At 44.2% G+C, this 26,452-nt stretch overlaps 2 protein-coding genes across 3 annotated transcripts in view; one reads left to right on the forward strand and one right to left on the reverse strand.

Annotated features, from left to right (window-relative positions):
• The first annotated feature begins 7,352 nt into the window (after positions 1-7,352).
• LOC130167066 (phospholipid phosphatase 3-like) lies at positions 7,353-13,571 on the forward strand. Its single transcript, XM_056373035.1, has 6 exons — positions 7,353-8,049; positions 10,140-10,297; positions 10,417-10,703; positions 10,798-10,855; positions 12,313-12,489; positions 12,614-13,571. The coding sequence occupies exons 1-6, from the start codon at positions 7,839-7,841 to the stop codon at positions 12,710-12,712; spliced, it is 990 nt and encodes a 329-aa protein (XP_056229010.1). The 5' UTR covers positions 7,353-7,838; the 3' UTR covers positions 12,713-13,571.
• Positions 13,572-14,477: 906 nt separating this feature from the next.
• LOC130166285 (adhesion G protein-coupled receptor L1-like) overlaps positions 14,478-26,452 on the reverse strand; it is a 29,492-nt gene continuing 17,517 nt past the window's right edge. For both annotated transcript variants that reach the window (XM_056371799.1, XM_056371798.1), the window contains 21 exons: positions 25,879-26,086; positions 25,506-25,770; positions 25,050-25,389; positions 24,678-24,971; positions 23,385-23,488; positions 23,029-23,214; positions 22,874-22,912; positions 22,609-22,789; positions 22,385-22,507; positions 21,947-22,164; positions 21,664-21,837; positions 20,852-21,064; positions 20,424-20,644; positions 20,124-20,190; positions 19,901-19,989; positions 18,806-18,974; positions 18,560-18,709; positions 18,376-18,472; positions 18,162-18,272; positions 17,808-17,831; positions 14,478-17,466 (listed from right to left, as the gene is read on the reverse strand). In XM_056371799.1, coding sequence (XP_056227774.1) covers positions 15,482-17,466; positions 17,808-17,831; positions 18,162-18,272; positions 18,376-18,472; positions 18,560-18,709; positions 18,806-18,974; positions 19,901-19,989; positions 20,124-20,190; positions 20,424-20,644; positions 20,852-21,064; positions 21,664-21,837; positions 21,947-22,164; positions 22,385-22,507; positions 22,609-22,789; positions 22,874-22,912; positions 23,029-23,214; positions 23,385-23,488; positions 24,678-24,971; positions 25,050-25,389; positions 25,506-25,770; positions 25,879-26,086 — 5,258 coding nt within the window. In that variant the 3' untranslated portion in view covers positions 14,478-15,481. The remainder of the gene's footprint in view (positions 17,467-17,807; positions 17,832-18,161; positions 18,273-18,375; positions 18,473-18,559; positions 18,710-18,805; positions 18,975-19,900; positions 19,990-20,123; positions 20,191-20,423; positions 20,645-20,851; positions 21,065-21,663; positions 21,838-21,946; positions 22,165-22,384; positions 22,508-22,608; positions 22,790-22,873; positions 22,913-23,028; positions 23,215-23,384; positions 23,489-24,677; positions 24,972-25,049; positions 25,390-25,505; positions 25,771-25,878; positions 26,087-26,452) is intronic.

The raw sequence follows: 26,452 nt of genomic DNA on the forward strand, positions 1-26,452 counted from the left end.
GCCCCAAGGCAGCGTGTGCGGTGGAAAATGAAAGGGAGAGAAACTGTCTCCAGCTTCACTATATTCCGACACGGCCAAACAAAGGCTCACCTTTCCCTCCCCACTTTGAACCTCCCAGCGCTGGCAAACGGGGCGCAATGGAGATAAAGATAGGCTGGCAACATAATGTGAATCTAAATTTAGGCTTATTTGTCTTAGTGGAAACGTTTGTTTGTTTTTGGGCAAGTTGATGCAGAAGAGACATAGCTGTCAGTGCCCGTGTGACACGTTGGGGCAGGGTGAGGCTTCAATCGAGAGTGTGCGTTTCATCATCAGTCAAAAAAAAGCGTCAAATTTTCAGGTTATACCTGGCGTAATTCTGGCACAACCAACCGGTTATCAAATAAGAATGTGACTGCTTGTGCGGGAATCCCCCATTGTGTGTGTGTGTGTGTGTGTGTGTGTGTGTGTGTGTGTGTGTGTGTGTGTGTGTGTGTGTGTGTGTGTGTGTGTGTGGGTGGGTGGGTGTGTGTGTGTTTATGAACGAGAGTGAAAGTCATAAGTTGGTTTCAGTAAGGTGGAGGAGCTGGATAGGGATCTCAGGGAAAACAACGAAAGAGATTTACTTTCCAGAGCTCAGACTGTTGGCAGCCAATCATATTTAATCTGGTCAAAGTGCAGTTGAGAGCCGGGAGAAGATGCAGGGGAATTCCCCACATCATGTGCATAAGAGGGAGAGAGTCAGGAAAGCACTAAAGACAGAGAGAGGGAAAAGAGAAGGAAGAGTGATTTTCTCCGTACATTTTCCTGTTGGAGAGCAAAAAGATCGACTTTCATGTGATGCATTAGAGTATGGAAGGCAAGACCTCTGGTGTTGCATGAAGCCACGGTAACGTGGGTTGGTATCTTAGAGCTGTCGTTTTCATTAATCTCAGCTAAGCAGATTGTTTTTCCATTTTTACAATCCTCATGAATGCTCATCATAGACTCAGAGCAGCAGCTGCAGATAAAGGACTGAGCATGTGACAGTAGGAGTGTTAAGTAGTGACATGTATATGTATCATTGCATTTTTTTTTTTTTTTTTTTTTACAGTTCTGAAAGTCTCAGTGGGACATTTAAGTAAATGAGTAAGTTATATTGATAAAAGTATATGGACAGACCTGTGGACACACTCGTTTGTACTTTTCTTCCTGTGCTGGGTTTCATGGTTTGGGGTAAGCCCCTTGCTTCCAGTCAAGAGAATGCTTAATACTGCAGCAGAGAATGAGGTTTTAAGAAATAGTGTGCCTCCACTCCAGGTTTGAGGCAAGAGTTTGGGTAAAGAAGTAAACACATGGTCTCCAGAGTTTGGTGCACAGAGAGCCCTGAAATTAACCCCATTCAACACCCTCTGTTTGAACTGTAATTCCAGGCCTGGTCTCCCTACATTACTGCTCTGTCACACTAATGCTTTTGTGGCTGACTGGGGACAAATCCCTGCGATCGGGTTCCAAAATCTTCACAGAGGAGCTGAGGCTGTTTTAGCAGAAGATAAATGTCCCTAAGTGTCACTATTTAAATCCATGACATTACTGACAATGAAAAATGTCTTCCAATTGGTGTCAAGCTTGAAAAAAATGTGCAACCAGGGTCAAGTTGATCAAGAAATAAGATGTGTCCCTCCACAATGAATCAACCTTACTGAGAAATAGTTTATTATCCTCTATGTTTGTGTCTAACAAGATAATGGTGAGGATAAAGGCAGTGGTGGTGAAGTTGCAGAATCCTTCTCATCACACTCTGCTGGAACTTTTAGCCACAGTAGCAGCATGAGTCTATAGAGATGCTAATGTTAGTCAGATCACCACTTTGGTCCAGACTGAAATATGTATATTTGTGGCTTTGACTGAAATGTCATTGAACTATTTCAGGGATGACATTTGGTACAGAAATGAATAATTAATCATTTTCATAATCCCTTAACTTTTCAACATAGGCACAAACTTTGAACTCTTAAATACTTTTGGTTTGGTTTATGAACAAATACCAGTGAAACTAATGTCATTTCCATCAAACTCAGCTGTACTTTGTATTTGGTGCTAGTTAGCAAATGTTAGCACGCTTAATATGCTGCTAAACATCAGCATGTTTGTTATTGGGAGCATGTTCACATGTTGATATTGGCACTTAGCTAAAAACACCGCTGCTGTGCCCTTGCAGAGCTGCTAGCATGGCTGTTGATATTAATAATATTAAAGCTGTAAATGCAGAGACGATGCTCCAACTGTACTTTTGGGTTTACTTTTGGTAATACTTTTGGTATTTTTACTGTATGATACAACAAGTCTGGAACTGATCACCAATGTTAAAGTGCAACTGGTGTAATTACTGGCAAGGGCCTTTCCTCTTGCATCAGATGGTGATCGATAAAGTTCTGAGAGTTTACACTGGGATTTGTGGTAATCATGCTCAAAAGCTCCATGCTGATCAAAACATGATCAGCTGATCAGAGCTGCACAGTTTGGTAAAGGGAGAAATGTTAAGGGAATGTTTGTGGTTCTTACTGAAAGGGAAGTGGATAGTTATATAAAGACATTATACAAGAAGTGACGATCACTGACAAAGTTTCAAAGACATATTTAGATTACTGGTTATCTGCTCTGCTGAGATGGCTAAACCTGTCAGGGAGGACACCAACATCGTCAGAATACTGTAAACACAAGTAGAACACAAGAAGAAAAATCAGCTCTTGATAATAATCCACAAAACGGTACATGTGTAGAACACACTGAGTTGGCAGTTTATTAGGAACACCTAATGCTGTCTAATACAACAGCCCAATTATATCAACGAGGGAAGGCTAATAACAGAAACACAACTTGGTATGACACAGTATGGTTCAGCAGCATCACAAACTACATTCAGTTGTAGTAGACGGAATGAAGTTCAGTCTAATACTTTCGCTACGTGTACCTAATAAACTGCAGACTCACTGCATTCTGTACGTTTCAGCTCCACCTGTATATGTGGACTTGTTCTGATGTAAAATTATTGCTGAGCAGCTGATTGACACATCTCAACTTCATGTGCATTTCGTTCCTGTGTTACATCTATACTGATTCTGTCATTGCAAAAATATTTATTCATGGGGTTATTTCTGGGAACTAATGAAAATAATGTAATGGAAGTGGTAATAATATCCAGCCCCACACTTCTAATTCATTCGGGGGTAATTGTTGTAATGAATTATAACCATCAATTGCCATTTCTATTAATTCTGTTGAGCAGAGATGGAAAGTAACAGAGTACATTTACCCAAATACTGTAGAACATAAAGTTACTGGTAGTGACATCAGACAGTTTTTGAGGCATGGTATTTATAGTTCGACTCTATTACGATGCAAAGCTCATGGTGTACCTTTTAATTCACTTCATTTTTCAGAATACTTCTTTTCTAACGTTAGTTTATGATATATTGATCAACCAACGGTACTTTTTTTTTTAACAATTCAGCAGCAGGTTACTCTGATCCTCCTCCACCAGATCTCCTGCCCTGACACTGTCCATCAAACTGCACATCCTCCCAGCTATTATGTATTACAAATCACATATTGTGTCTTACTAATTTCCACCTTTCTATCTATAGAATGGTTCTAGTTGGGACGGAGGAACTCTCATTCAATTTCTTCTCCTGTGGTTTCTGCCGTGTTTTCCCGTTATGTACTGAGTTTTTTGGGGGGGAGATATTCATCTTCTTAGAAAGCGAAGGCTGCATGGGTCAGGAACCTTTGCTGTTGCAGGTCTTTAAAGCCCACTGAGACAATGTCTGTTGCAATATACAAGTAACTTTCTTCCACCACATTTACTTAACCCATATGACATAATCTAACCTCATGCTGTGTGTGTTACAAAAGTGCTTCAGTAGTTAAAATATCATGAGGAGTGACAACTGAGAAAAGGGTATGATGGGGAAAAAAAATGCAGGGACTGTTTCTGTGTGGGAGTGATTGACAGAGATGGGGAAGTCAACATGAAACAGAGAAAATGAGAAATTTATCATTACGAGTATGACAGTTTGTAGAAGGTCATATGCTACTGCAGTGCAGAAAAACCCATATCTTCTGTTCCCTAATGAAACTGACCAGACATGTACAGAGTATACGCACACCATCAGGCACAAACACACACAAATAAATTCCTCAAAAGTTTCCATATTTTTTTTAAGTAAGCTTGTAATTGCCAAGAAACAACATCACTTCTGACTGTGTAGACATGCTTTCTCACGCGCACGTGTGTGTGTGTGTGTGTGTGTGTGTGTCTGTGTGTGTGTAGTGATGAATTAATTGTGTTTTATTTATTTGGGATTAATTATATATGTACTTGGATCTTGTTGGTAAAAGAAATCAAGAGTTTTCTCAGGCCTCTGTTTTACCACCTTTCATCAGAGGAAGTGACATACAGCATTACTCAGCAAAGTGGTGTAATGTGTCATATGGAGGAATGTCTCCCTTACGGAAAATGATGAAATACCAGAGAAAAGTTGAATTGAAACAATATCATTAAACAACTGCTCTAAGCACTATTAAAAGCACACACTTGTACTTCAATCACTGTAAGGACACTGAATGACATAATGCATTCCCTAGCTCCTTGCTTTAAGCTGAAGCCCTGACTTTAAAACCAAATCTTAACCCTCAAACAGTCATTTGAAGTTGTTTCAGAAAGTGATGACCGGCCAAAATGTCCACACTTTCCCAAAATGTCCAAAAATACTTTTTGGGGTCCTCACAATCTAATATTTACAAGGAAAGTACACACAAGCACACAAGCACACACACACAGACACACCCACGCACCCACGCACACACACACACACACGCACATGCACACACCCACCCACCCAGGATTTTCTGTGGTTAGGATTACATACTGGCCTTTTGACAAAAACAAAACGAGTATCACGATGCACTGGGCTTTCTGACAGGGAAGTCACCATCTCTCTCTCTCTCTCTCTCTCTCTCTATCTCTCTCGCTCCTGTTTTCATATGCACAGAAATGAAAACAAAAATTGACAACCATCAGCAGAGGATGCAAATAGAAACCTCCCTTTACTGCCCCCTACAGCAGTGAGCCTATTTATTCTAAAAGCTCTGCTACAACTGCAGCTTCAGTCAGAACAAGTGCAAACACACACTTCCCCATTCTTATCATAGAGCTGAATTACAACTCCTTTCCATACACTCATTCTTTCTTTTTCACTGCACTACTACACTATAGGAAACCATTGTTTTTCATTTACCACATTGTTAATGAAATACACATAACCAATGTTACCTAGCCTATTACATCCAATTACCCAACCCCTGACTTCACCATCAAAGAAAAGAAAGGAAAACAACAGAGGGATTATTTGACAAGGTCATAACACAAAGTCTGTTTATGTAAAAAGATTTCTAAACACTGGCAAAAGGTTCATACCAAAATCTAGTAATCAACCAGCTATCACAACAAGGTGGAGGTACTTACTTAATTCTCTCCATCACCTGCTGGATAAAAGGCCACAGCGCCCTCCATCACTCCCTGTCCATCACTCCCTGTCCTCCCTGTCACCATGTTGATCTTCCTCAGCCCGAGTTACGTTCATCTTAGTCTCCTTGAAGTTCTGTGAGTAGGCGATGATGATGATGATGAAAAGAACAGGAGTGTGATGTTTTTGTGTCTTCTGCTTTGTTTTTTTTCCTGTTCTTGTGTGTTGAATAATGCCACTTACCACTTCCTTATGTACATGTTAGTTTAGGTCCCTCCAGTAAAGTGGCACAGATGTGTTAAATAAATCTTAATATTATTGTAACTGTGATGGAGAAATTGTTAACTTAAAACCTCTGGTATATTTCATTCATTCCCGATGGCTATGTTAGATAAACATGCAGCAAATGATTCTCCACCAGAGCACCCATGACCTTATCTTCAGTCCATGTTTGAAGTGTTTGAAACCAAGAAAGATTTACCATGAACAAATTTAACTGCCTATAAAAATTTCCCATCCAACTTGAGAAAATATGTTACGAAGTATGTAACGTCTGTTTATTAAAGATAAACTTTTAAACAGACAGCTTGTAGTAGTTGGCTGTCCTTGTGTTAATTCAATTGAGTTTCAGCTTTGTATCATATTCTACAAACTTTTTATTCGACAGGTTCTACAGTCAGTCGGTTCATTTAGTAGGTTGTTTCAGCATCATTAGGTTCTGTAAATGAAAGTTGACATAAGAAAATGTAGTATACTTTTGAATTCTTAAGTATTTGTAAAAAGCAAGTACTCCAGTACTTTAACTCCAGTAAAAACTTTCACTTGTATTGGAGTCATATTTGACCAGGAGTTTCTACTTTGACTCAAACAATGGAGTTGTGTTGTCCATCCACCTCAGCTATGGATTAAAAAAACAAGCTATAGCGTAGCGAGCACAGGTCCTTGGTATACAGCTTCTGTTACAGTGAGACAGAGCCAGGCTAGCTGTTTGCCCCTATCTTTATGCTAAGCTAGGCTAACCGGCTGCTGCCTGTGGCTTCATATTTAGCGTACAGCCATGAGAGTGTATGGTATTAATCTTTTCATCTAACTCTCAGCAAGAGAGTGGATAAGAGTATTTCCCGAAATGGCATGGCATTGCAGATCGATAAATATGTAATTTAAGGCTTTTCTTGGTCAGTTATAAGCCATTTATAAGAATTTGAAAGTTGCTGGATTGTGAAAATCCCTTTGAGTAATTATGGACTTATTACCTCTTGCCCTCTGGAAAAAAGCTTCAGAGAATCTGGTACTAATTAATACACAACAACATATTAAGCATTTATTAATGGATGACCACAATAAGCCTATACCTAATGACACAATTACCAAAATGAAAGGTTGAACACTGACCAAAACATTGACTTATAATTGATGTATAAATCAATAGCAAATTTATTTATTACACATTAATACCGTTTACATTATAAATCCTTTACCATATTAAAAGTGGTGGCTCAGTCAGACTAAGGAAAAGGTAGGCTAGTCCTCTGAAGTTCACATTTTGCCTACTTTTTACTGACATCCAGTTTAAGCGAGCAACTTGGTTATGTGATCAAAGAAGTCAAGGAAGGAGTCAAGTCAGGTATCCAACAATTTGTATAAATTGTATATTATAACAAAGCGTATAATATCTGATTCTCGAGTAAGTCTATAATAAGGGATGTTGAGGCTATTTACTAGGAATTTAAGATTACCATAAAATGGAGGTGAAAGGTGAATCGGAGTGATGGAGAAAAACCTCCCAGATCTTTATCATGCGGGTCAACCATCGTCATCCGTGACACATTAGATGATGCAATTGATGCTCTTCCTCTCCTCTAAGGTCGGGGGAAATATTTTACAGCCCGGTCATATTTTACCTAATAGGCCTACTGAATGTGCAGAGAGAGAGTGAGACAGAGAGAGACAGACAGACAGAGAGACAGGCAGAGAAATAGAGAGACAGAGAGAGAGAGAGAGAGAGAGAGAGAGAGAGAGAGAGAGAGAGAGAGAGAGAGATCTTATTCCCGAGTGTCTGTTTCGCAACCAGTCTGGAGTTTTCCGCTCCACCGTGGAGCATATCTTCAAGGTGACGGGCACCCTGCAACGAGTCGGGACGAGCCCTGCAGACTCTGTGATGACATTAAAGATGCGTAAAAAAGACATTTTTCTCTGACAACTAAGCATAAAGTGCTGCTGGGCGCACATTAAATACTCACTTGCGGACTTGCGGACTTGCTTCCAGTGTCCCTGTGGCTCTGCACATGAGTAGTTCAAGTGCGCTCCCAAGTTTCTGATGCCAACAAGTTTTTTTACTCCGTGCCTGTCGTCATGTTGGATAAATTTGGGCCGCAGAGCACCGGTGTGGTCGTCTCCAGCGCGGACCTCCAGCTCAAACTGACGGACAACAAGAGCAGCCTGGCCGCAGCAGCGGGGATGGGGATGGAGAACGGCACTGGGAAGAAACTCATAGAGATAACTGGACCGGCTTTATCCAAAAGAAAACTTCTGGTCGGCTTAGACCTCCTGTGCCTCTTCCTTGGTAAATATCAAGACAATGCCTACAACAAATATACTCAAGATCTGTTTGAATTGTTGAATGCTTCACGTCAGGCTTTATTGGTTGAGGAATAACAACAGCACAAACACCTGTACAATATCATGCACTCCAACAAAATAGCAGTGCCATTAATACCACAACGTGTCTGTGTATCAGTTTATAATTGCTTCTCATGCAACTCCGTGGTCCGCGTTGAGATCACGTGGTGTGAGGTTATTGTTTGCACTGGAATCATTACATTATAAGCTCTTTCTGTTATTTTGTCCATCCATGCATAAGATATGTGAATATGCGTTTATGCAGATTACATAAATACTGGCACTGATGGGGGGCTGGGGGGCTGGGGGGCTATTCATACTGAACTTTAAAAACTATTTGGCACATTTCATGGCATCTAAAAATCAAAATGAATTAACTGAGAGAATACTTGGCAGACTAACTGACAATGAATCACATTTCATTCAGTAGGCTTATCAATGATTCTTATCTGTGTCTACTACAGGTGGAATCCTCTATATACTTGTTATTCCTTCCTATTCAGGATAACTGTGGTGAGGGTAAACTTCAACCTTTATTAAGTCAACAAAGACAGTCAGTGGCTACGTTCAAGTATGATGATCAGACATGTGGGCCTGCAGAATGTTATGCAGCATATTAACTCCAGGTTTGTGAAGAGACGGGAAGAAAGAATGGTAGGAAAAAGGACAAGGGGGAAAAAAGAAAGAAAGTTTTTTTTCCCAAGTCCTAGCTCTCTTCATCAACATGTATCTCTGGCCATGTTTTTTTTTTTTTTTTTTTTTTCACTCATGCGCGCTCTCGAGCTCCCCGTGCCAGCTGGCTCGTGCATTGCCCAGGGAATTCTACAGTTTCCATGACAACCTCCAGTTCTCAGGGTAGAGCCAGGCCAGGGGGAATCGTATTTGGTATAAATAAATAAATGCACGAGTACTGTGTGTGTGTGTGTGTGTGTGTGCGTGTGTGTGTGTGTGTGTGTGTGTGTGTGTGTGTGTGCGCGCGCGCTTGCACGCAATTGTTGACCCTCCCTCCCATGTTCCCTATATGTGACAGGAGGGTGGTTATGTAATACTGGCTAATTGGAAAAAGCTGGACGGAGAGGTAGTGTATTAACAACAGATTGGACATGTGCAAAAGAGAGGGAGCCTTGCAAGAAGTCTTTTTTTCTCTGTCTGTCTGTCTTTCTCTCCCACCCCTCTCTCTACAGTGCGTGTGTATGTGCAGGCATGCAGGACAGAGAGAGAGAGGGAGAGAGAGAGAGAGAGGGATAGAAGGGAGGACACCCAGAGACAAACAGAGACAGTGAGTGACTGGCTCTGGCCCTGGACTGCTGCGGCATTTGCTCTTTGTTTTGTAGGAAAGAGTTGAACTGGAGTCACAAACAACTCCCCTTTTCTCTCCTCATCAACAGAAATGCAGACACGCACACCCAACACACACACATGCGCAGTTCAAACTCGGTCTGTGTTGAGCTCTGCCGTCTTTACTCCTCTGTTTTCAGTCTTAATGGATTCGGTCTGTATTCAGTCAGGAAATGGGAGCTTTCTGCAGTTGCTTGCTTATTTGGTCCCGGTGGAGCAGAGTTGTGACCCTCACATTCCTAATAGTTGTCTAACTAGTTAGGTTCTCAAGAGAAAATTCTCGGTTCCCAGCCTTATTTTGTTGTAAAACTACTCCTCGTTTGACCTCATCCCCTTTCCTCAACCTCCCCATGTCATCTTTCCTGTCAGCATTGAATTTCTCTCTTATTTTTGTTTTGGACCTTGATATTTTTTTTTGGGATTAAGGAGATACTTAGTGAGTTTCTTTTTGTGTGACAGCTGAGTAGCACTGAGTATCTCTTGTGCTCAGGGCAAGAACTTTCCAGTTCTTCTCCATCACCCCATCTCAAACCTGTAGTTTTGCTTCTCTTTTCTCTTCCCTCATGTCCTCTCCAGTATCTCGTCACAAAGAGGAATATCTGTACTTCCACTGAGGATTGTTGTAATATCAAATCATATCTTTCGTCATCTAATACCTTTCATCTCCCTCTTCCTTCTGCTCCTCCTCTTGTGCAGCCTCCATCCCTTTCTTCGCGTGTGAGCTGAAGGCGGTGAGTCCTTACAGAAGGGGCTTTATGTGCGGGGACACCAGCATCACCTATCCTTACCTGCACCGAGAAGCTATACCAGATGAATTACTCATCGCCGGTGGCATCATCATCACTGGCCTCACGGTGAGTACGCATCATCCCCCGTCAGAGCAGTCAGTCTATTATTCATCGTACACCGTGTCCCAGCTCGTTATGAGGAGGATGAGGAGAATTTAATATGCCGTTTATGTGTTCACCCCCAGATCGCCCTTGGGGAATGTTACAGGGTGCGTTTCCGAGGCGTCAGCTCCAAGGCCTTCGTCAGGAACCTGTATGTCTCCTGTCTGTACAAAGAGCTGGGCTGCTTCCTGTTCGGCTGCTGTGTCGGCCAATCACTGACCAACATGGCCAAGCTGAGTGTGGGCCGGCTACGGCCACACTTCCTGTCTGTGTGTGGCGTCACCTATGCGTCGCTCAACTGCACACCGGGAAGCTATGTTGCAACAGTGAGCTGCCGCCAGCCTGATCACCGGTTAGAGGAGGAGGCCAGGTATGCGTGTGTGTGTGCGTGTTTTTATGCAGGTGTTTTATGAACTGTACTTTTGTTCGGTGTGATAACTTTGAATATATCTCCATTTTCGTAGGAAGTCTTTCTTCTCTGGCCATGCCTCCTTTGCCATGTACACAATGCTCTATTTAGCAGTGAGTATCTCTATCTCTCTATTGCTCTCTCTCTTTTACAAATTTTCTCTCTCTCACACACACACACACACACACACACACCCACACACACACACACACACACACAAACACTGGCAAACCCATTTAATGTCTCTCCAATTTCCAATTACCATCTCTCTATAAAATGCAAAGAGAGAATGAGCGAAACACGGACCCATCATCAGTCCAGTTTGCAGCGAAAAGCGAAAGAATGAAAGAGGAGAGGGAGAAAGAGAAGGATTGAATGGAGAAATGGGACAAACAGAGACAGCTTTGTTCTGCTGTGGGAGGAGTGTGACCTCGCCTCACCGCCTCACTGCTCTCCTCTATTGTATGAGTGTGTGAGTGTGTGTGTGTGAGCTCCTGCATTTATATGTGTATATGAAAGCCTGTGTTTGTGGATGCAAGTGCCTGCATATGTGAATGTGTGCATACTACAGTACATATTTGTGTGTATGTGCATGTCTGTGTGTGTGTGTGTGTGTGTGTGTGTGTGTGTGTGTGTGTGTGCAATCTTGGCTTGCCTGTCTGTGTTTATTGTCCCCAACTGTTCCGAACATCTAACTTCCTCATGTTACTAAAGTGCTCTACCACAATTAGTGAGGGAAGGAGAATGACTTATTGATTTACCAATAAGCAACGACAAGATTGTTCATCTTAATTTTCATCACACCTCGAGACATTAGAAGCTGCATCGCTGATTACTGTATACGAGACACAGTGGATCTCACCAATCTGGAGGGAGAAAGGAGAGATAAAGATGGGTGATAAAGTCAAATTAAAACCAATGTAGTAAGGTTTTTTTCAGGAGCAATGAGACCAGCTTCACTGTTCCTTATCAGAGATTCTCAAAGTCTCTGGACCTCGCTGGAGGGATGAACAAAACATATTCCCTCATTTGATGCTCTGATGATGATGGTGATTCATGCTGTGTAATATGTTGGAGTTAGACGGCAATATAAATCTCTTCTATTTGACTGGGTTGAGATCAGGTGGCTGTGAAAGCTACAGCATATGAGTCTCATTATTTCTTTGCTCATCAAACGTGAACTATCAGTCATTTCCCTTAATTTGTCACATTTCTGTCTGAATTCATATTTAAATACCTGCTGTCATATCTGAAAAGCCAATATTTAAACACTTGCCCCAACTAGAATTAATTATTGAATGAGGACAGTGTTCGTGTTAAAAAACATGACTCATAGCAGCAGAGCACAGTGTCATGCCTGTGCTCTGCAGTGATGGAGCTACAGGTAAATATGGAGTGCTCAGTAAATAGTAATAACAGCGAATTAAAACAGCAGGGGATCAGGAAACAAGGGGATGCTTCGCAAATAAATAGTGAAATACACTTGTAAAGACTTGTACAATTGTGAATAAAGTTATGGTGACCCTATTGTTCTATGCACTAAATGACAGTATTTGTTTTTGTGATGCAGTTTTACCTGCAGGCGCGGTTGACATGGCGTGGGGCTCGGTTGCTGCGGCCGGCGCTGCAGTTCTTCCTGGTTTTGCTGGCAGTCTACACAGGTCTGACCCGCATCTCCGACTACCGGCACCACCCGTCCGATGTGCTAACAGGCTACATACAGGGAGCCCTCACTGCTTACTGGGTGGTCAGTATTCCTGCTCTGCTTGTGTTTTTTTTTTTTTTTTTTCAGTGTGTTTCCACAGAGTCAAAGTCTGTTAAAATCCTAATATGGGCATGTTTTTTGTTTTGTTTTTTCTCTGTGTTTGCAGGCCTTCCACATCTCATCCATGTTTAAAAGCTCCGGTTCAGATCTGTCTCCAACTGAGACCCTGGACACCCCCTTGTCACCCCACCATACTGTCTGCTAAACCTCACCTCCACCCACCCCTGCCTCTCCACCTGCTGCCCGTAGTCTGGCTTGGATAGACAAGAGATTTGAAGAATGTGAGACCATTTCCTGTGAAGTCAAACCACATACCTCAGTATTCAGACAGAGAGTAGGACAGAGAGAGAAAGAGTAGAGTTTGTGAAATCTTTTATGTGGCTCAAAAGAGAGGACATATGAACTGCGAGTCAGGAAGAGGGAGGGTGCTGAAAACTGTACCGGCTGCTCGGCTGGTGTGTTGTGTTGGAAGCAGCCTGAGAATGTGACCTTTTCGTCCTTGTGACTGACCTTAACTTCTCATGTGATACTTACCTGTGAGCTGAGACTGAACACACAGCAACCACTACCACTCTACACACCACCTGTAAATATATACAGCTTTTGTACAACTCAAACGATACTGTAAAAGCACTTTTTGATTTCCATGTTAGTATTATTAATTACCACTTTATAATGATTTGGTATGTAGAATGTGATATATTTTATACATGTAACATATCTAGTAGCTGTTTTTTGTTTTGTTTTTTGTTTGTTTGTTTGTTACATAAACCCAGTGAATGTATTGGTTTTGAAGAAAGCACAAGTAAGCATGCAAGCAACTCATTCTCCTCGTGTTGTACCATTAAGATGTGGTAGGATGTGTCCGTCCGTCTGTGTGCCGTATGTCACATATGTAGTTTACTGATGAGAAAATGACTATGAGAATGTCTATAGAATATAATACATATTAGAGGAGTAGGCTACTTATGCTACTAGTTGTATTTATAATAATATGTATGTTGTTAGGCTACTTACCAGTCCAAGAGCACACACATCATTAAAGAAGGTGATTTTTTTTTAAAGCCATGTCTCTTTAAGTTCAGTTTGTGACTTCTTTCTAAAAGTGTTATAGTCAATTTGACCATTTAAACATTTTACATGTTATTGCATGATCTTTTAAAAGAGCATTACTGTCCATCCTGAAGTTCAAAACACAGTTTTTGAAAATGCTCCACTATGTTTATCAGCAACTCACTTACTTTATATGACTGCCTTTATGTGGTGAGCAGGCAGCGTATAGTAGTTTATCAGAGCTTTTCGCTGAAAATGCATATGGCGGCTGGAAACAAGGTACATGAGAACGATGAGACAAAACCCAAATATGAAAGCTGCAGACAGAAAAACCGAAACAATGAGCTGAACGAATCTAAAATGCTCCAAAGAGCCGAGGGGACCTGCAGTCAGGTGATAACTGTGTGGGTTCGTCACTAAAGGTACACCTTTCACATTACACATTGTCATTTGACCTAGTATTTTTCATATATCAATATTAATTAGTGCAGCTTTAAGTAAATATCTCAAACAGCTTCAGTCATATTTATTACCATTTGAATTTTTCAGGGTATCATCAACTGCTGTTCAACTTCTAATTATTTATTAACCGTAGTTTCAATAATTCAGGATACTGTTTAGTGCTTACTTCATTGCCTTTACTGTCATATGTTCACTCCTCTGACCTTTTACTTTTTTATAACAGGCATTTTCTTCCGTTCCTTTCTTTCCTATTTGAGTTATATAACTATCAGTAATCAATACTCACTAATCAGTTGATGACTGTAAATAGCCTGGCCACATTCCTCTGCTATTCTAGCTGCTGTTTGAGTTTTTTCTCTTTATTGTGCACCTCATCTCTTTCTCCTCCTTTCCTACTATAGATATCTTTCTCCTTTTGCTGAAAGCCTCCATCTCTATATACATCCACACAAACAGAAAGACGAAAACATTTATTTCACATGTTTACTTGAACTTCAATAGCAATACAAGACAATCAGAACACTTGAGGTCGATATGTACAAGGATCTCAGGGGGTTGCAGAAAAGTTCTGAGGTTTTATATGATCTCTGGCTCTGGAGTCAAGAGTTCTGTTGCTATGACAAACTCCATGGCAACAAGTCCCATCACCAACAGTTAGTGGCAGGTGGAGGTGGGAGGAGGGGGCGGAGCTTTTGGTCTTGATGTGAAATGGGATTGGTCAAGAGTTCAAAATCAGAAGGAGGGGATGTGTGTAAGAAGCCCCCCAATTGATGTTGATAAAATGCTTCACTGTGATACATTAATTATACAAGAATGATGTATATACACACACACACACACACACACACACACACACACTCTCTCTCCCACACACACACACACACACACACGCCCTTTCGCACACGCATGCTCATCAAGCTAAGACACACACTCGCATGTACGCTCACACACACTTTCCTCCTACAGTATGTAGCCTTGTAAAGCCACTATAAAGTCATGCACATGTTCTTTGAAAGGATTTTTTGGCAACACACAAGTGCTTCTTTGACACACTGTTTGCTTGCTACAGGGAGGGGCAACACCCAGCCGATGAACCAATAGAAACTTAGATGATGGGCCAATAAGGATAAGCACGGATGAGACGGGAAGACACAGCAGGATTTTCAGGAAAGAGAGGAGAGGGTGAGGAAGAGGAGGAGGAAGAGTTAGAAATGGATCACAGTCATAGAAAAGTAACAAAACATGGAGAGGGGGAAGTCTCGTGGTGATCGGGAGATAGAAGCAGGGAGGAGCCATCACGGTCACTATCATCATCATTACTTTCTTCATCCCTCATCATTATCCTCTTTATCATCATATGCATCATCATTTCCATCAGTTTGATCATCGCTATTTGTTGTTATTATCACCATCGTCCTTCTCCTCCTTGTTTTCTATGCCCCGATCACCACCGCCCTAGTCACAGGCTCGTCACTCGCTGCATCTGTCCGTCCTCTCCCTCAGAGGTGGGCTCAGCTGTGTACACTGCCTCTCCATTGGACGCCAGCGGTGGCGGCTGGTAGAAGGTCTGCAGGTGATTGGGCCGTGGGCCCAGCGGGGGTCGCCCCAGGCTGTAGGGCAGTTCCAGGGCGGGCCGCTGGGGCTGGCCAGTAGGGCTGACCTCTTCCGGACCTTCAGGGCTGCTGTCGGGGTACGAGAGGGTCGGAGGGGATGTGCGGGTGTAGAAGCGAGGAGGGGAGCTGCTTCGGCTGTACACCTGGGGGGAGTGTCGGGAGTAGAGGTTGTTGGGAGGCGAGTTGGTGTCTCGTGGAGCGAATATATTTGTCGGGGGAGAGCTTCGGGGAAAGATGCTGAGTGGCGGCGAGCTTCGGTCCCCGGGGTAGAGCGGGGAGGGGTTTGAATCTCTGGCGTAGATTGGTGAGGAGTCAGGATCAAGGTCAAGATCAGGCGTCAAAGGCAGAGCGAAGCTGTCTGAATCCTCTCGTTCGCCATGATACCGAAGAGGCGCTCTATCTTTCCCTCTTTTCCGCCCATCTAGACCTCCATCTTTGCTCTCAAACAGGAAAGATTCATCCCTGTCTATATCTATCCCTCCTCTCCACACGTCCAATGCTCTATCCTTCTGTTTCTCATTCTCTCGTTCGACCCCTGCCCTCCATCCATCTCTGTCTTTTAAAAACAGGGTTTCTTCCTTCTCTCTCTCCATCCCACCTCTCCATCCATCAAGCCCAAAATCTTTCTTCTGGGTTATGAAAGTCTCTTCCTGCTCCGCCTCCGCTCCTCCTCGCCACACCTCCATCCTTCCATCTCTCTTCTCCAGCAGATGAGGTTCCTCCCTCCCTCTTTCCATGCCACCTCTCCACTCCTCCATCTCTCCATCTCTCTTCTGAGAGGTAAAAGACTCGTCCCTCCCTCTCTCAGCTCCTCCCCTCCATTCGTCCATCATTCCGTCCCTTTTCAAGAGAAATGTCTCGTCCTTCTCTCTGTCCTGGCCGCCTCTCCACGTCTCTACACCTGCCTCCCTCTGTTTCATCAGCAGCGGCTCTTCCAGAGCCTTGTACAGGGGCTCAGACTCCTGTGGGGGAGGGGGAGGGGGAGGCGGGAGGGGCCTGTCCCGGTAACGATCCCGGTCTCTCTCCCTGTCTCTGTCCGCCCCTCCGCTCGTCTCCACTGTGCTGCGGTGGCGAGACAGAGTACCAGGAGTGCGGCTGAGGGTGGAGTAGGGCCGAGCCTGAACATCAGGGGGACGTGCTTGCTGCCTGTCCTGGAGCCCGCGGCGACCCAGAGTACCTTGCAGCTGCGACCTGTCCCCGTCTTTAAGCAGCTCACGGGACTCGGAATCTCCAGAAATGCGTGCGTGGGACCAGCCATCTTGTAAGCGTGGCGTCGTGGCGTGATCTTGTCCACGTGTGGTGGAATGCGTCTCAGCGTCTTGTGTGTGGTGCCTCGTATGCGCCCAGCCCTCTTGCGCGTTGTGACGTGTGTTTGGCTGCATGGTGGCAGCCCAGCCCTCTTGGGTTGGCTGTGCGTGTCGAGTTAGTGTGGCAGTGTGAGTGAGAGCCGCCCTGTCGTGGTGGTGAGGCCTCGCCAGGCTTCCGTAGCGCTCGGGAGGAACAGGCATGGGGACCGAGGGCCTCAGGTTGCTCTGCACCAGCTCTGAGATGATCATCTTCTCCAGCGCGGCTGCATCAGACAGGTTACGGCGCATTCCGGCACTGCTGCCCAGATCTGTGGCCCCGTGGGGGGTGAGGAGGGCTGGAGAGATGTCATCCCCTCCTATCCCAACTCCTCCCTCCCTCAGAAGGTCAGTGCTGCCCACCACTCCGGCTCGGGACCCTGGTGTTGTCCCCAGACCATGCAGAGTGAAGGTGTTGGGGGTGTAACCTCCGTTGAGACACACACTGTCCAACCCACAGGGCTCCTGACTCTGGGACACACCACCCTCTGTTAGGAGAAACAGAAGGGGGCCAATTACAAAAGGACAGGGACACTATTAGAGATTTACATGAAGAGATGGACATGAGTGAATGTACGAATGAATGAGCAGAGTTTAGTGTTCCTGCGCCTACTGAGGGTGCGGATTTACCAAGAAGATTTGAGTATTAACAATATTATTTGATGAAATGTTTGGTGCGTAGCCACATGGAGGAGATGTATATTATGTCTTCATGGTCTATGAATAGTTACTGTGTGCAGATATTGCACAGATAGTCTATGAATTGAACCACAGTGCACAAGGAAGTGTCGCTCAATGACTCAAGTGAGCACAATAAAGGAGCTCATACTCTGCTTGTTTCTGAAGGTTCCTACTGTTCCACGTTAAGACAGAGAGACAGAGAGGGAAAGTGTCAAAGAACATTCAAAAGACAAACTATTCAAACTCAAAAACTAAAATCAGAACGACAACAAAAACATTTGAGCTTCAAATTTCAAACATTCATACTGTACAGAAACAGAAACGTGACAAACCCTACTGTGCAAAAGGCTTAGACCACTTAACAGGCTTTAAATAGACATTCTTCAGTGAGGCCTAAGAGTTTTGCAAGGTTCTGTGTGTACACAGGTAAAAAGACAGTCAAAAGAAGGAGAGTGATAAGAATAGAAACGGAAGTACCACAGAAAGCTGTAATGAGAGGTACCTGTGGAGGTGAAAGGTTGATTGTATCCCTGGGCCAGCATCGTGTCATAAGGAGAGGCTCCAGCATGAGTCTGAAGCACTGGATTAGTAAGGAAGTGGTTCCCCAAAGGAGCTGAGAATGGAGAGGGAGAGAGGGAGAAAAATAAATGTCACATCCTTCAGCCCACAGGGGGGACAATGCTGAGATTTAAAAGACAAATAAAAATGATCTTCACCACGGTTAAGAGTGGGAGTGTTGTTCACGTCTGCAGCGATGAAAGAAGATTCGGTCTGTCTGCGAACAGTGTCGTTCCACATCCTCCTGATGCGACTCTGGATCAGAAATATTTCACACAAGGTCAAAATCTGACTCAGACAGAGAGACAAAGACACAAAGAGGTACAGAGTATTGCAGTGGACCTGTCTGTTGGCAGTGGCTCTCCGACTCTGGCTGCTGGTATACCGGCTGTTGGACCGCAGGGCAGAACCCTTCACAGAGTCTGGAGAGCTGGAAGAGGAAGTTGCACAGCACTGCGAGAGACGCAGGCATCTGCCATAGTCCTTTTGGCCCTACACACAATATTCAAAGATGAAACTTATTAGTTAAATCGTTGACAGACGGAGAGACACGTGCAGGAACGTAATAACATCCACACAGAGCCTGACCTTCCTGGCGAGGCTGCAGTGCAGTATGGTGATGAGGAGGCCCTGGGCGGTGTTGAGGGAGGAGAAGAGATAAGCCAGGAGGAGAGACGGAGCAGACAGGAACATCAGGCCTGAGGACCATGTGACGCTCTGCAGGAAGAGTAGCGTTAGGGAGCCCACCGCCCATGCCCTGAAGAGAAACCGGAGGAAGAGGACACAAACTTAATTTCTTTTTCATTCACACAAACTAGTTTGTCAAGAGTTCATTTAACTGAGAGTTATTTTTCATTACATTCATCTGCTCTGCTATTCTTGAAATCCAGAAGTTTCAACTGTTAAACTATTTCACAAGGCAGCTAAAGAGCTGGGTGCATGTAATGGATGTCAAAGTTTACATGCTCAAATCTTCCTGAATGCTCCCATCAGCCAGCTCTCGTGTTTAAAATAAAAACTGAAGAAACCAAATAAAAGAGGATTCAGACAGATTAAGTGACATTACTAACACCGACCCTAGCTTTCCTTTTATCCTCTCTTGAATGCAAGTTCTTTCCTCTATTTTCCATCTATAAAGCTATGCTGTATAAATGTTTGATTAACCTTGCTAAGGTTGAACCCTTTCTTACTCAAAAGGATGCCGTGACCACATAGTTCACGGAGCTGTCGAGACTGCTGCAGTGCATTTCACTCTGGCTTTCCAAAAGCTGTACTTGACTTGAAACTATTCAAAATGCTGCTGTTCAACTAAGAGCTAGAGCTTCACTGTGTTACATCTGTTTGATGTTTTCACATTTGCGCTGGCTACGTGTCTCAGCTAGAGTGAGTTTTAAATATTTTAATTAAATACTAAGCTCTAAGTGGACTAGCTTCCTCATTAATAACAGACTCCAGTTCAAGAACATTCATTTTAAACTAATTTCTACACTGTTCTTTATTATTATTTGGTCCAGTGTAAAGCATAGCATGAAATATTGAAATTACAAATGGCTTGCAACAGGTAGGGCCTGTTATGGTTATAAATGTAACCTTTTTGCTAATAACTGGAGCCAAAGCAACTGAGACACAATGAGCTCTACAAATAATCACCCACAAAAGATCAGCATGAGGCACTATACTAACCTCAGGTTGTCATGGCGACTGGAGTCCGGTTTCAAAGCAGCAGTGCTGTGCATCTTATGTAAGGTCATCACCAAGACAATGAGGTTCAACTGAGGCCAAAAAGGACAAATACCAATTTATTCAATTATAATGAATCATCATGATCAATCATCAATCATTATCTGTTGATGATCCAATATGAGATATATGAGAAGTCTGTGTGAGCGTGAACGTGAACTCTCACCGTTATGACGACAGCAACGGGTCCAAGGAAACTCCAAATGAAGTAATTGTCTGTTCGTAGCCAACATCTACACACCCACACACACACACACACACACACACACACACACACACACACACACACACACACAGACAAATCAAATCACAGGCAAATAAGACCCTCCAAAATACAAAGTCAGTCTAGGAGCTGACACAGGAATATACATTTTATCAATAACTGTCCCCAAACAAAAAGGCACACACTCACACACACACACACACACACACACACACACACACACACACACATTAGTCAACTTACGCAGTCTTTGAGCCGTAGCCTCTGAAGTCTATAGCTGCAGACACGGCCACCACCAGTCCAGGAATAGAGTAGCCACACAGGTAGAAATACTTCCTCCTGGAGTTACGTCCCTCAAATACCTCCCGCTGCAGCAGGTACAGTTCCACCCCCTCCAGACACAACCAGCAAAACACTGAGAGCAGCGAGAAGTGCAGCAAGCCAGCAATGATGGAGCACACAACCTGTAAATGTGAATAAAGGAAGAGTGAAATAACGAGTGAAAGAGCGACAGGAGAGCAACAAAGGAAACAGACAAAATGCTGCTTTACAAACCCTATAAACTATTGTGTGATATCATAATATTATCCTTGATATTATAAATTGTTATTGTTTCCCACTGCTTAGCTACTTTATGTTGTGCATCAGTTCAGGTTCTCACTGTAACTCACTGTATATTGTGTCTTGTTGGCGCCGACAAGGAAGAGTAGTTCAGTGATGAGCAGGTTGGCCCACAGGTTGCAGTGGATGGTGCTGTGGTCTGTGTGCCAAGGTGCCCCCTGGCAGCACAGGGTTGTAAGGCAGGTGGCCAAACACACAAGTGCTACAGAGATGCCAACCCAAGAAACCACATAGACCAGAAGCTCTTCTACACCGGCCCCAAACTGATAAAGCACACAGGAAAGGAAGTGCAAAGAGGTTTATCGAGATGTTTTTTTTTTTTTTTTTTTAAAACATGTGAATGTGGGAGCTTGTGTAGATGCAGGTTTTATCAGCATCTGTGGATGTATTTTGTGGTTGCGGTGTGAATTGCTCATGTGTCTTGTTGTGTGTCTTTGTGTAAAATGAACAAAATCACACTCAACAAAGAGACTTTCCAATTTCCTGTCAGGACATAATACCCTGCAGCATTTCTCACTCCCTCTCTCTTTTCAGGAGCACAGTGGGGATGAGGTCCAGCTGTGCTACAGTAAATGAGTGCATAAGGGTGGAGGACTTTGGAGTCTGAAGATGGAGGTAGATTTACAGTTAAAGTTTGGCTGCTGGCCATCTAAAAAGAAAGCAATAGCGGTAATAATGCGTATCACGGGTCTTTCAAACCCTCAATCTTATCACCACCTTGGTACAAATGCAAAAAGCACAGAAAAAAAAGGCTGAGAGAATCTTCACAGAAACACAACTCAAGCCACAAAAAAAAATAAATTCTGCTTTCGGTCTGCCATGAACACTGTTACGTGCTGTTTTTGTGGCGTGTGTCACTTACTGCAGGTTGCTGGTATGTCATGAGCACAGCATAGCTGGACAGGTGGTTGCAGGCGCAGGTAGTGTGTGTGTTGTTGGTGTGTAACAGGCGGCAGCCCTGTGTAGACCACCTGCCGCTCCCAGATACACCTGATGCGTTCCAGAAAGAGCAGTTGGGGCCAAAGTGGTTCTCCAGCTGGAGAGACGAACGCACCAAAACACTCAGTGACCAGATTATGCACATTGTTAGGAATTTGCTCATTCCTGGTATTTTCATTTTCAGGTAAACAGATTTCCAAACACACCTGCAGGTGCCTGAGAGTGAAGATCACCGGCTCGGAGAGGTACACTCTGTTGGATCCTCTGTGCACAGAGGCAGAGATCACATGGGAGTTGACCACCAGGCTCTTACGCCTGACCTCTGACCCCTGGCCCAGTCCCAGCCCGAGCCGCAGAGTGGAGTTCTGTGTGGTCAGGAAGGAGCCCAAGTTCTTAAAGAGAGAGAGGACCAGCTTCACCTGGCCTGCAGAGACAGACAGAGGACAACATTTCATACCTTCAAGAGGAGACATTTAGACATTTATATCATATTTAATGATGTTTGGAGTTTTGGTGCATGAAGGGGAACTACTATTACTTCCACAATCCATTACAGGTCCTATAATTGGTCTACTAGCTTCATGCTGATAATACTGAGAGCTACATGTACAAAATGTTGATGAGTTTCATTGCGTGCCACAGACCATTGTTGCTGTACTGTTGCAGAGCCAGTGCTGATATCTGCAAGATGCTGTCGCTGTCGTAGGAGTGAGGGAACGTCAGGTCCTGTATGTCTGCCTCTGTATTTAGCACATACACCTCCAGATCTGTGCACACACAGGAACAGACAAGCACAAAAGTCTGAATGAGTTGTTGAATTCCACAATGTGTGAAGCAAAAACAGCTACGAAACAGAAAGACTACGTACCAACATTCGGTGCCCTGTCACTGAACCGGCCTTCATAGAGGTTGTTAGCCAATAGAAACGCTCCTTTCTCTACTGCGTCCAACAGCAGTGATGCAGAGCGTGATTGGTCAACACCGCTCATATCTGCCCAGGACACCAGAGCCTCAGGACCCAACAGATTATCAACTATTTGAACGACAGCCTGAAAAAGAGAAAGCCAGACAATCATTAATCAATCTGTCTGTCTGTCTGTCTCTGTCTGTCTGTCTGTCTGTTCATAGTTTACCTGGACATACGCTCTGCAGGTGCGTTCCCTCTTCTGCAGCTGAAAAGAAGGAATGAACCAGACATTTATTGTTAGAATCATCATCACTGACATTTCTGCTTTCATTTCCAGGAAAGGTCAAGTAAATATCCACACTGACAACGGGAACAATTTACCTTGTTGTAATTGCGTGCTGCAGATTCTTTATTGGCTGGTCTCAAGGCCTGGAGCTGGGAGTCCAGGATGTCCAATAGCTGTTCAATTAGCCTGACAGACATGCTGACATCACCAGCATAGATCCGCCCCCGCGTCAGGTTGACCAACTCCCCAGCGATGTTGGCTGCGTTCTCTCCGCTTTTAATCTAGAGTGAGAGAGTGGGGTGGGGGTGGGGGTGGGGTGAGGTGGGGGGCGGGGGTGTTTATAATGTCAAATATCTTAACATTTAAGAGGGAAGTGCTTGCTGACTGGTTTTAGGGCATTTGCACAGCGTGTGTCTTTGTGTGTATTTATGAGTGTTTGTGTGAGACTAACCTTCTGTGCAATTTGGCTGACCCAGGGAGAGGTGCAGTTGGAAAGGTCAGGCCCTCTGGAGCTCCAACCCACTGGAGACGACATGCACTGATAGGAGGCTATACCTGCAGAGACAGACGGGATGATGTTTTACAGGACCTGAGGTGGTTTGTGTCTTCTGTTTCTCCTTACACTTATTTTCCCCTGCAACTTTAAACCTCACATGCAGCCCAAAAACTCTAACAACATTTTGGTACAACATTTTTTGGGAGCACATTGTGTTGTTTAGAAGAACTGTCACTTTATGGAATTTTCATTAACACGAAATGATACAAATGAAAAACGAAATTTGTGTCTTTTGGAGTCAAAGTAACGGATATGAACAATAGTGTTTGATTTTTGCTTTAGCTTTTCATACAAAATGTGAAGCTGCGATAAAAGAATTTTTTGCCACTTTATAAAAACTTTATACTAAGGTGAAGAAAAAAAATACAGACCTTGAACAAATTAGCATTTTATAATGTTATAGTTAAAGTGTTAGCAAAAAAAACAAACAGCTGATTTATACATCCAAGAAACATGGAGCAACATTAGTATTCATTTGGAGTCATGCTTGTGTCCACCTGATGAATATAAGTACAATATTCACTCTCCTTTCAGCTTTGTTTTGGTGTTCATCATCTCCTGACAAAAGCAGTCACAGTAAATGTACTGTCAGAACAAAACTACGGGCTAAAAGAGGCTAAAAGACTCAGCAGAGCAGCAGTGTAGCGCTTCATCTGATCTGTTTCAATGTTGATATATTTCTATTTTGTTTATAAGATATTTACTGACACACAGAACTAGAGCGTCTAGTATAGACAATTTCTGCAAATTATGTGCAAGCATAAGACAAAAGCTATACCTGTTTTCAGTTATAAACACAATTTTTAAGATTACATAATGCCCCGGTGCGATCATCACCTCTGTGCTAAACCCAAGTCCAGCATGATTAGGACGAGGCAAAATGCACCGCAGGCTTATCTACATAATCTGCATAACAGCCTCTCCTCAGAGGGAGCACTGGGCTGAGGAAGACAGCTGCACAGCGAGAGGAAGAGTTGATGAACCCACCTCCCCTCAACACAATAAGCTCTCTATTTCTTCTTGTGTCTCATCTGAAGGCAAGTTCAAAGAGAGGACACCTGACTACATTTCAAAGGGAAACGAGATACAGAAACACACATGAAAATTTCACACACACGCACGCACACACAACGTAACACACAGACTGGCACACTCACATCTGCACATACTCACAAGCACCACACCTACCCAGTGACCCTTTAGGGCAGGGCCTCTCCACTGTCTCGCCCTTCAGGGTGGGGGGCCACTGTACGCCTCGTGCGACACGACCTTCACATCCGCCCACCTGACCGGGACCCCCAGGGGCCAAGGGGACACGCAGAGGAGGGCGTGGAGTCAGGGGGACCATGGCTGTGATCGGCCGCTGGTCAAAGGGCCCTCGATTGATGACGCCAATCGGGTGAGAAGCTGACGGCCGCACCGGGGTCAACGCGACAGTAGCTGTGTAGGAGCGGACGGTCGTCATCAGAGACGAGAGGGGACCTGAAGGGACAAAAACACCGGTAACTCTCTGGATTCATCACATATGTCCAATTACACATCTGCGCTTGCTCTGCAAACCTTTAGTGGGCGGTGGCGGAGTGAACTGTAGCGGGTATCTCAGCACGTAATAGTTATTCCACACGTACAGCTGGTTGTCTCTGGGGTTGTAGTCTATGGAGGAGATGTACTGGTAAGGATTGGGGAATGGTATCTGAACGGGCAGCTCCTGTCCACGGCTGGTGTCGTAGGCGTAAACCACCATGTCGCTGCCAGCCCGGCCGTCCGCTTGCCCTTCATCATCCTGGAAGACGGAACGGACGGCGTAGAGCACGCCACAGGCCATGAAGGCGTTGCTCGCCCCACGTTTGTCAAAGCCTGTGGCCCACGTACCCTCAAAGCGCAGGGTGTACGGGTTCACCTGCAGGAGAAGGAGGAGGAGAAGGAGAAGACATAGGAGATGAGAGAACTGAGCTATTAATGAAACGCTTCCTTTCCCCCTCTTTCCAATCATTGATCTGCTATCATTCCGCCTACCTGGCTGACCACAATGCGTCCATTATTGGCTTCAGTAGAGTAGATCACCCAAAGGCCGTTCTCGTCCACTGCCAGATCGATGTCTGACTTTCCTCCCCAGCGGTAAGGCGAGGTGTCATGGTAGTTGGCATTGACCACTACTGCCTCGCCACTCTTTATGCGAGTCCGCAGGTCATACTTGACCAGATTGCGCGTCCGCTCCTTGTTGTAAAACACGGCGCCGTCATACACCACAAAGCCTGTACCGTCCACACGGCTAGGCAACCTAGGACAGTGATAGAAAATATGTAGTCCACGTACCTATCTACACGTTTTAAATAAATTAGTTATTGATATTATTAACTGAGAAAAGTTCATTAAAGGCCCTACTCACTTATAGGTGGTGGTGATTCTGTTTTGGCGGTAGTCGTCCCAGGAGGCGTACTCATACAGCACCTCTGTCCTGTACGGTGTCCATGGCATGACGTACAGCCTGTCACCAGCTTGCAACGGGTCCTTACACCATGCACCTGACTGATGCTCCGCCTCCAGGAGCGAGGATGCGGGCTGGATGCTGAGCAGTGAGCCAGGACACACGAAAACTGGAAGACGGGAGTTAGGAGGGGTAGCAGGATGTAAGAAGGAAGAGAAAGAGGGAGGGAAAAAGAAGAGCAGGGAGGGACGTGAGAAAAGAGTGGAACGACGAGTGGAGGCAGGTGCGGGAAGAAAATTGATCGATGCATGAAAAATGGATTGCGTTAGATGCAGTTGGTGCGGCGAGAGTAAGAAAAAAGAATGAAGAGAAAAAGAGAGAGGGATTTAAAACACCTGTGCTGATCTTGAGAGGCAAGCAACAGAAGAGACGTAAAAGTGTACTCACACACTGTTAGTGTGTGTGTGGTGAGTAATACAACAGGGACACTGCAATGAAAGGTGTGTGAGTGTATTTGTGTGCTTTGTGTGTGATT

Source organism: Seriola aureovittata, chromosome 3 (assembly GCF_021018895.1).
Source record: "Seriola aureovittata isolate HTS-2021-v1 ecotype China chromosome 3, ASM2101889v1, whole genome shotgun sequence".
Classification (NCBI taxonomy): Eukaryota; Metazoa; Chordata; class Actinopteri; order Carangiformes; family Carangidae; genus Seriola; species Seriola aureovittata.

Bases quoted from the DNA above. Each gene is read 5' to 3' on its own strand.
- LOC130167066 (XM_056373035.1), top strand. From the start codon at position 7,839: ATGTTGGATAAATTTGGGCCGCAGAGCACCGGTGTGGTCGTCTCCAGC. The intron at 10,298-10,416 runs GTGAGTACGCAT...GTTCACCCCCAG, and splicing joins TCATCATCACTGGCCTCACG to ATCGCCCTTGGGGAATGTTA. The intron at 10,704-10,797 runs GTATGCGTGTGT...CCATTTTCGTAG, and splicing joins CGGTTAGAGGAGGAGGCCAG to GAAGTCTTTCTTCTCTGGCC.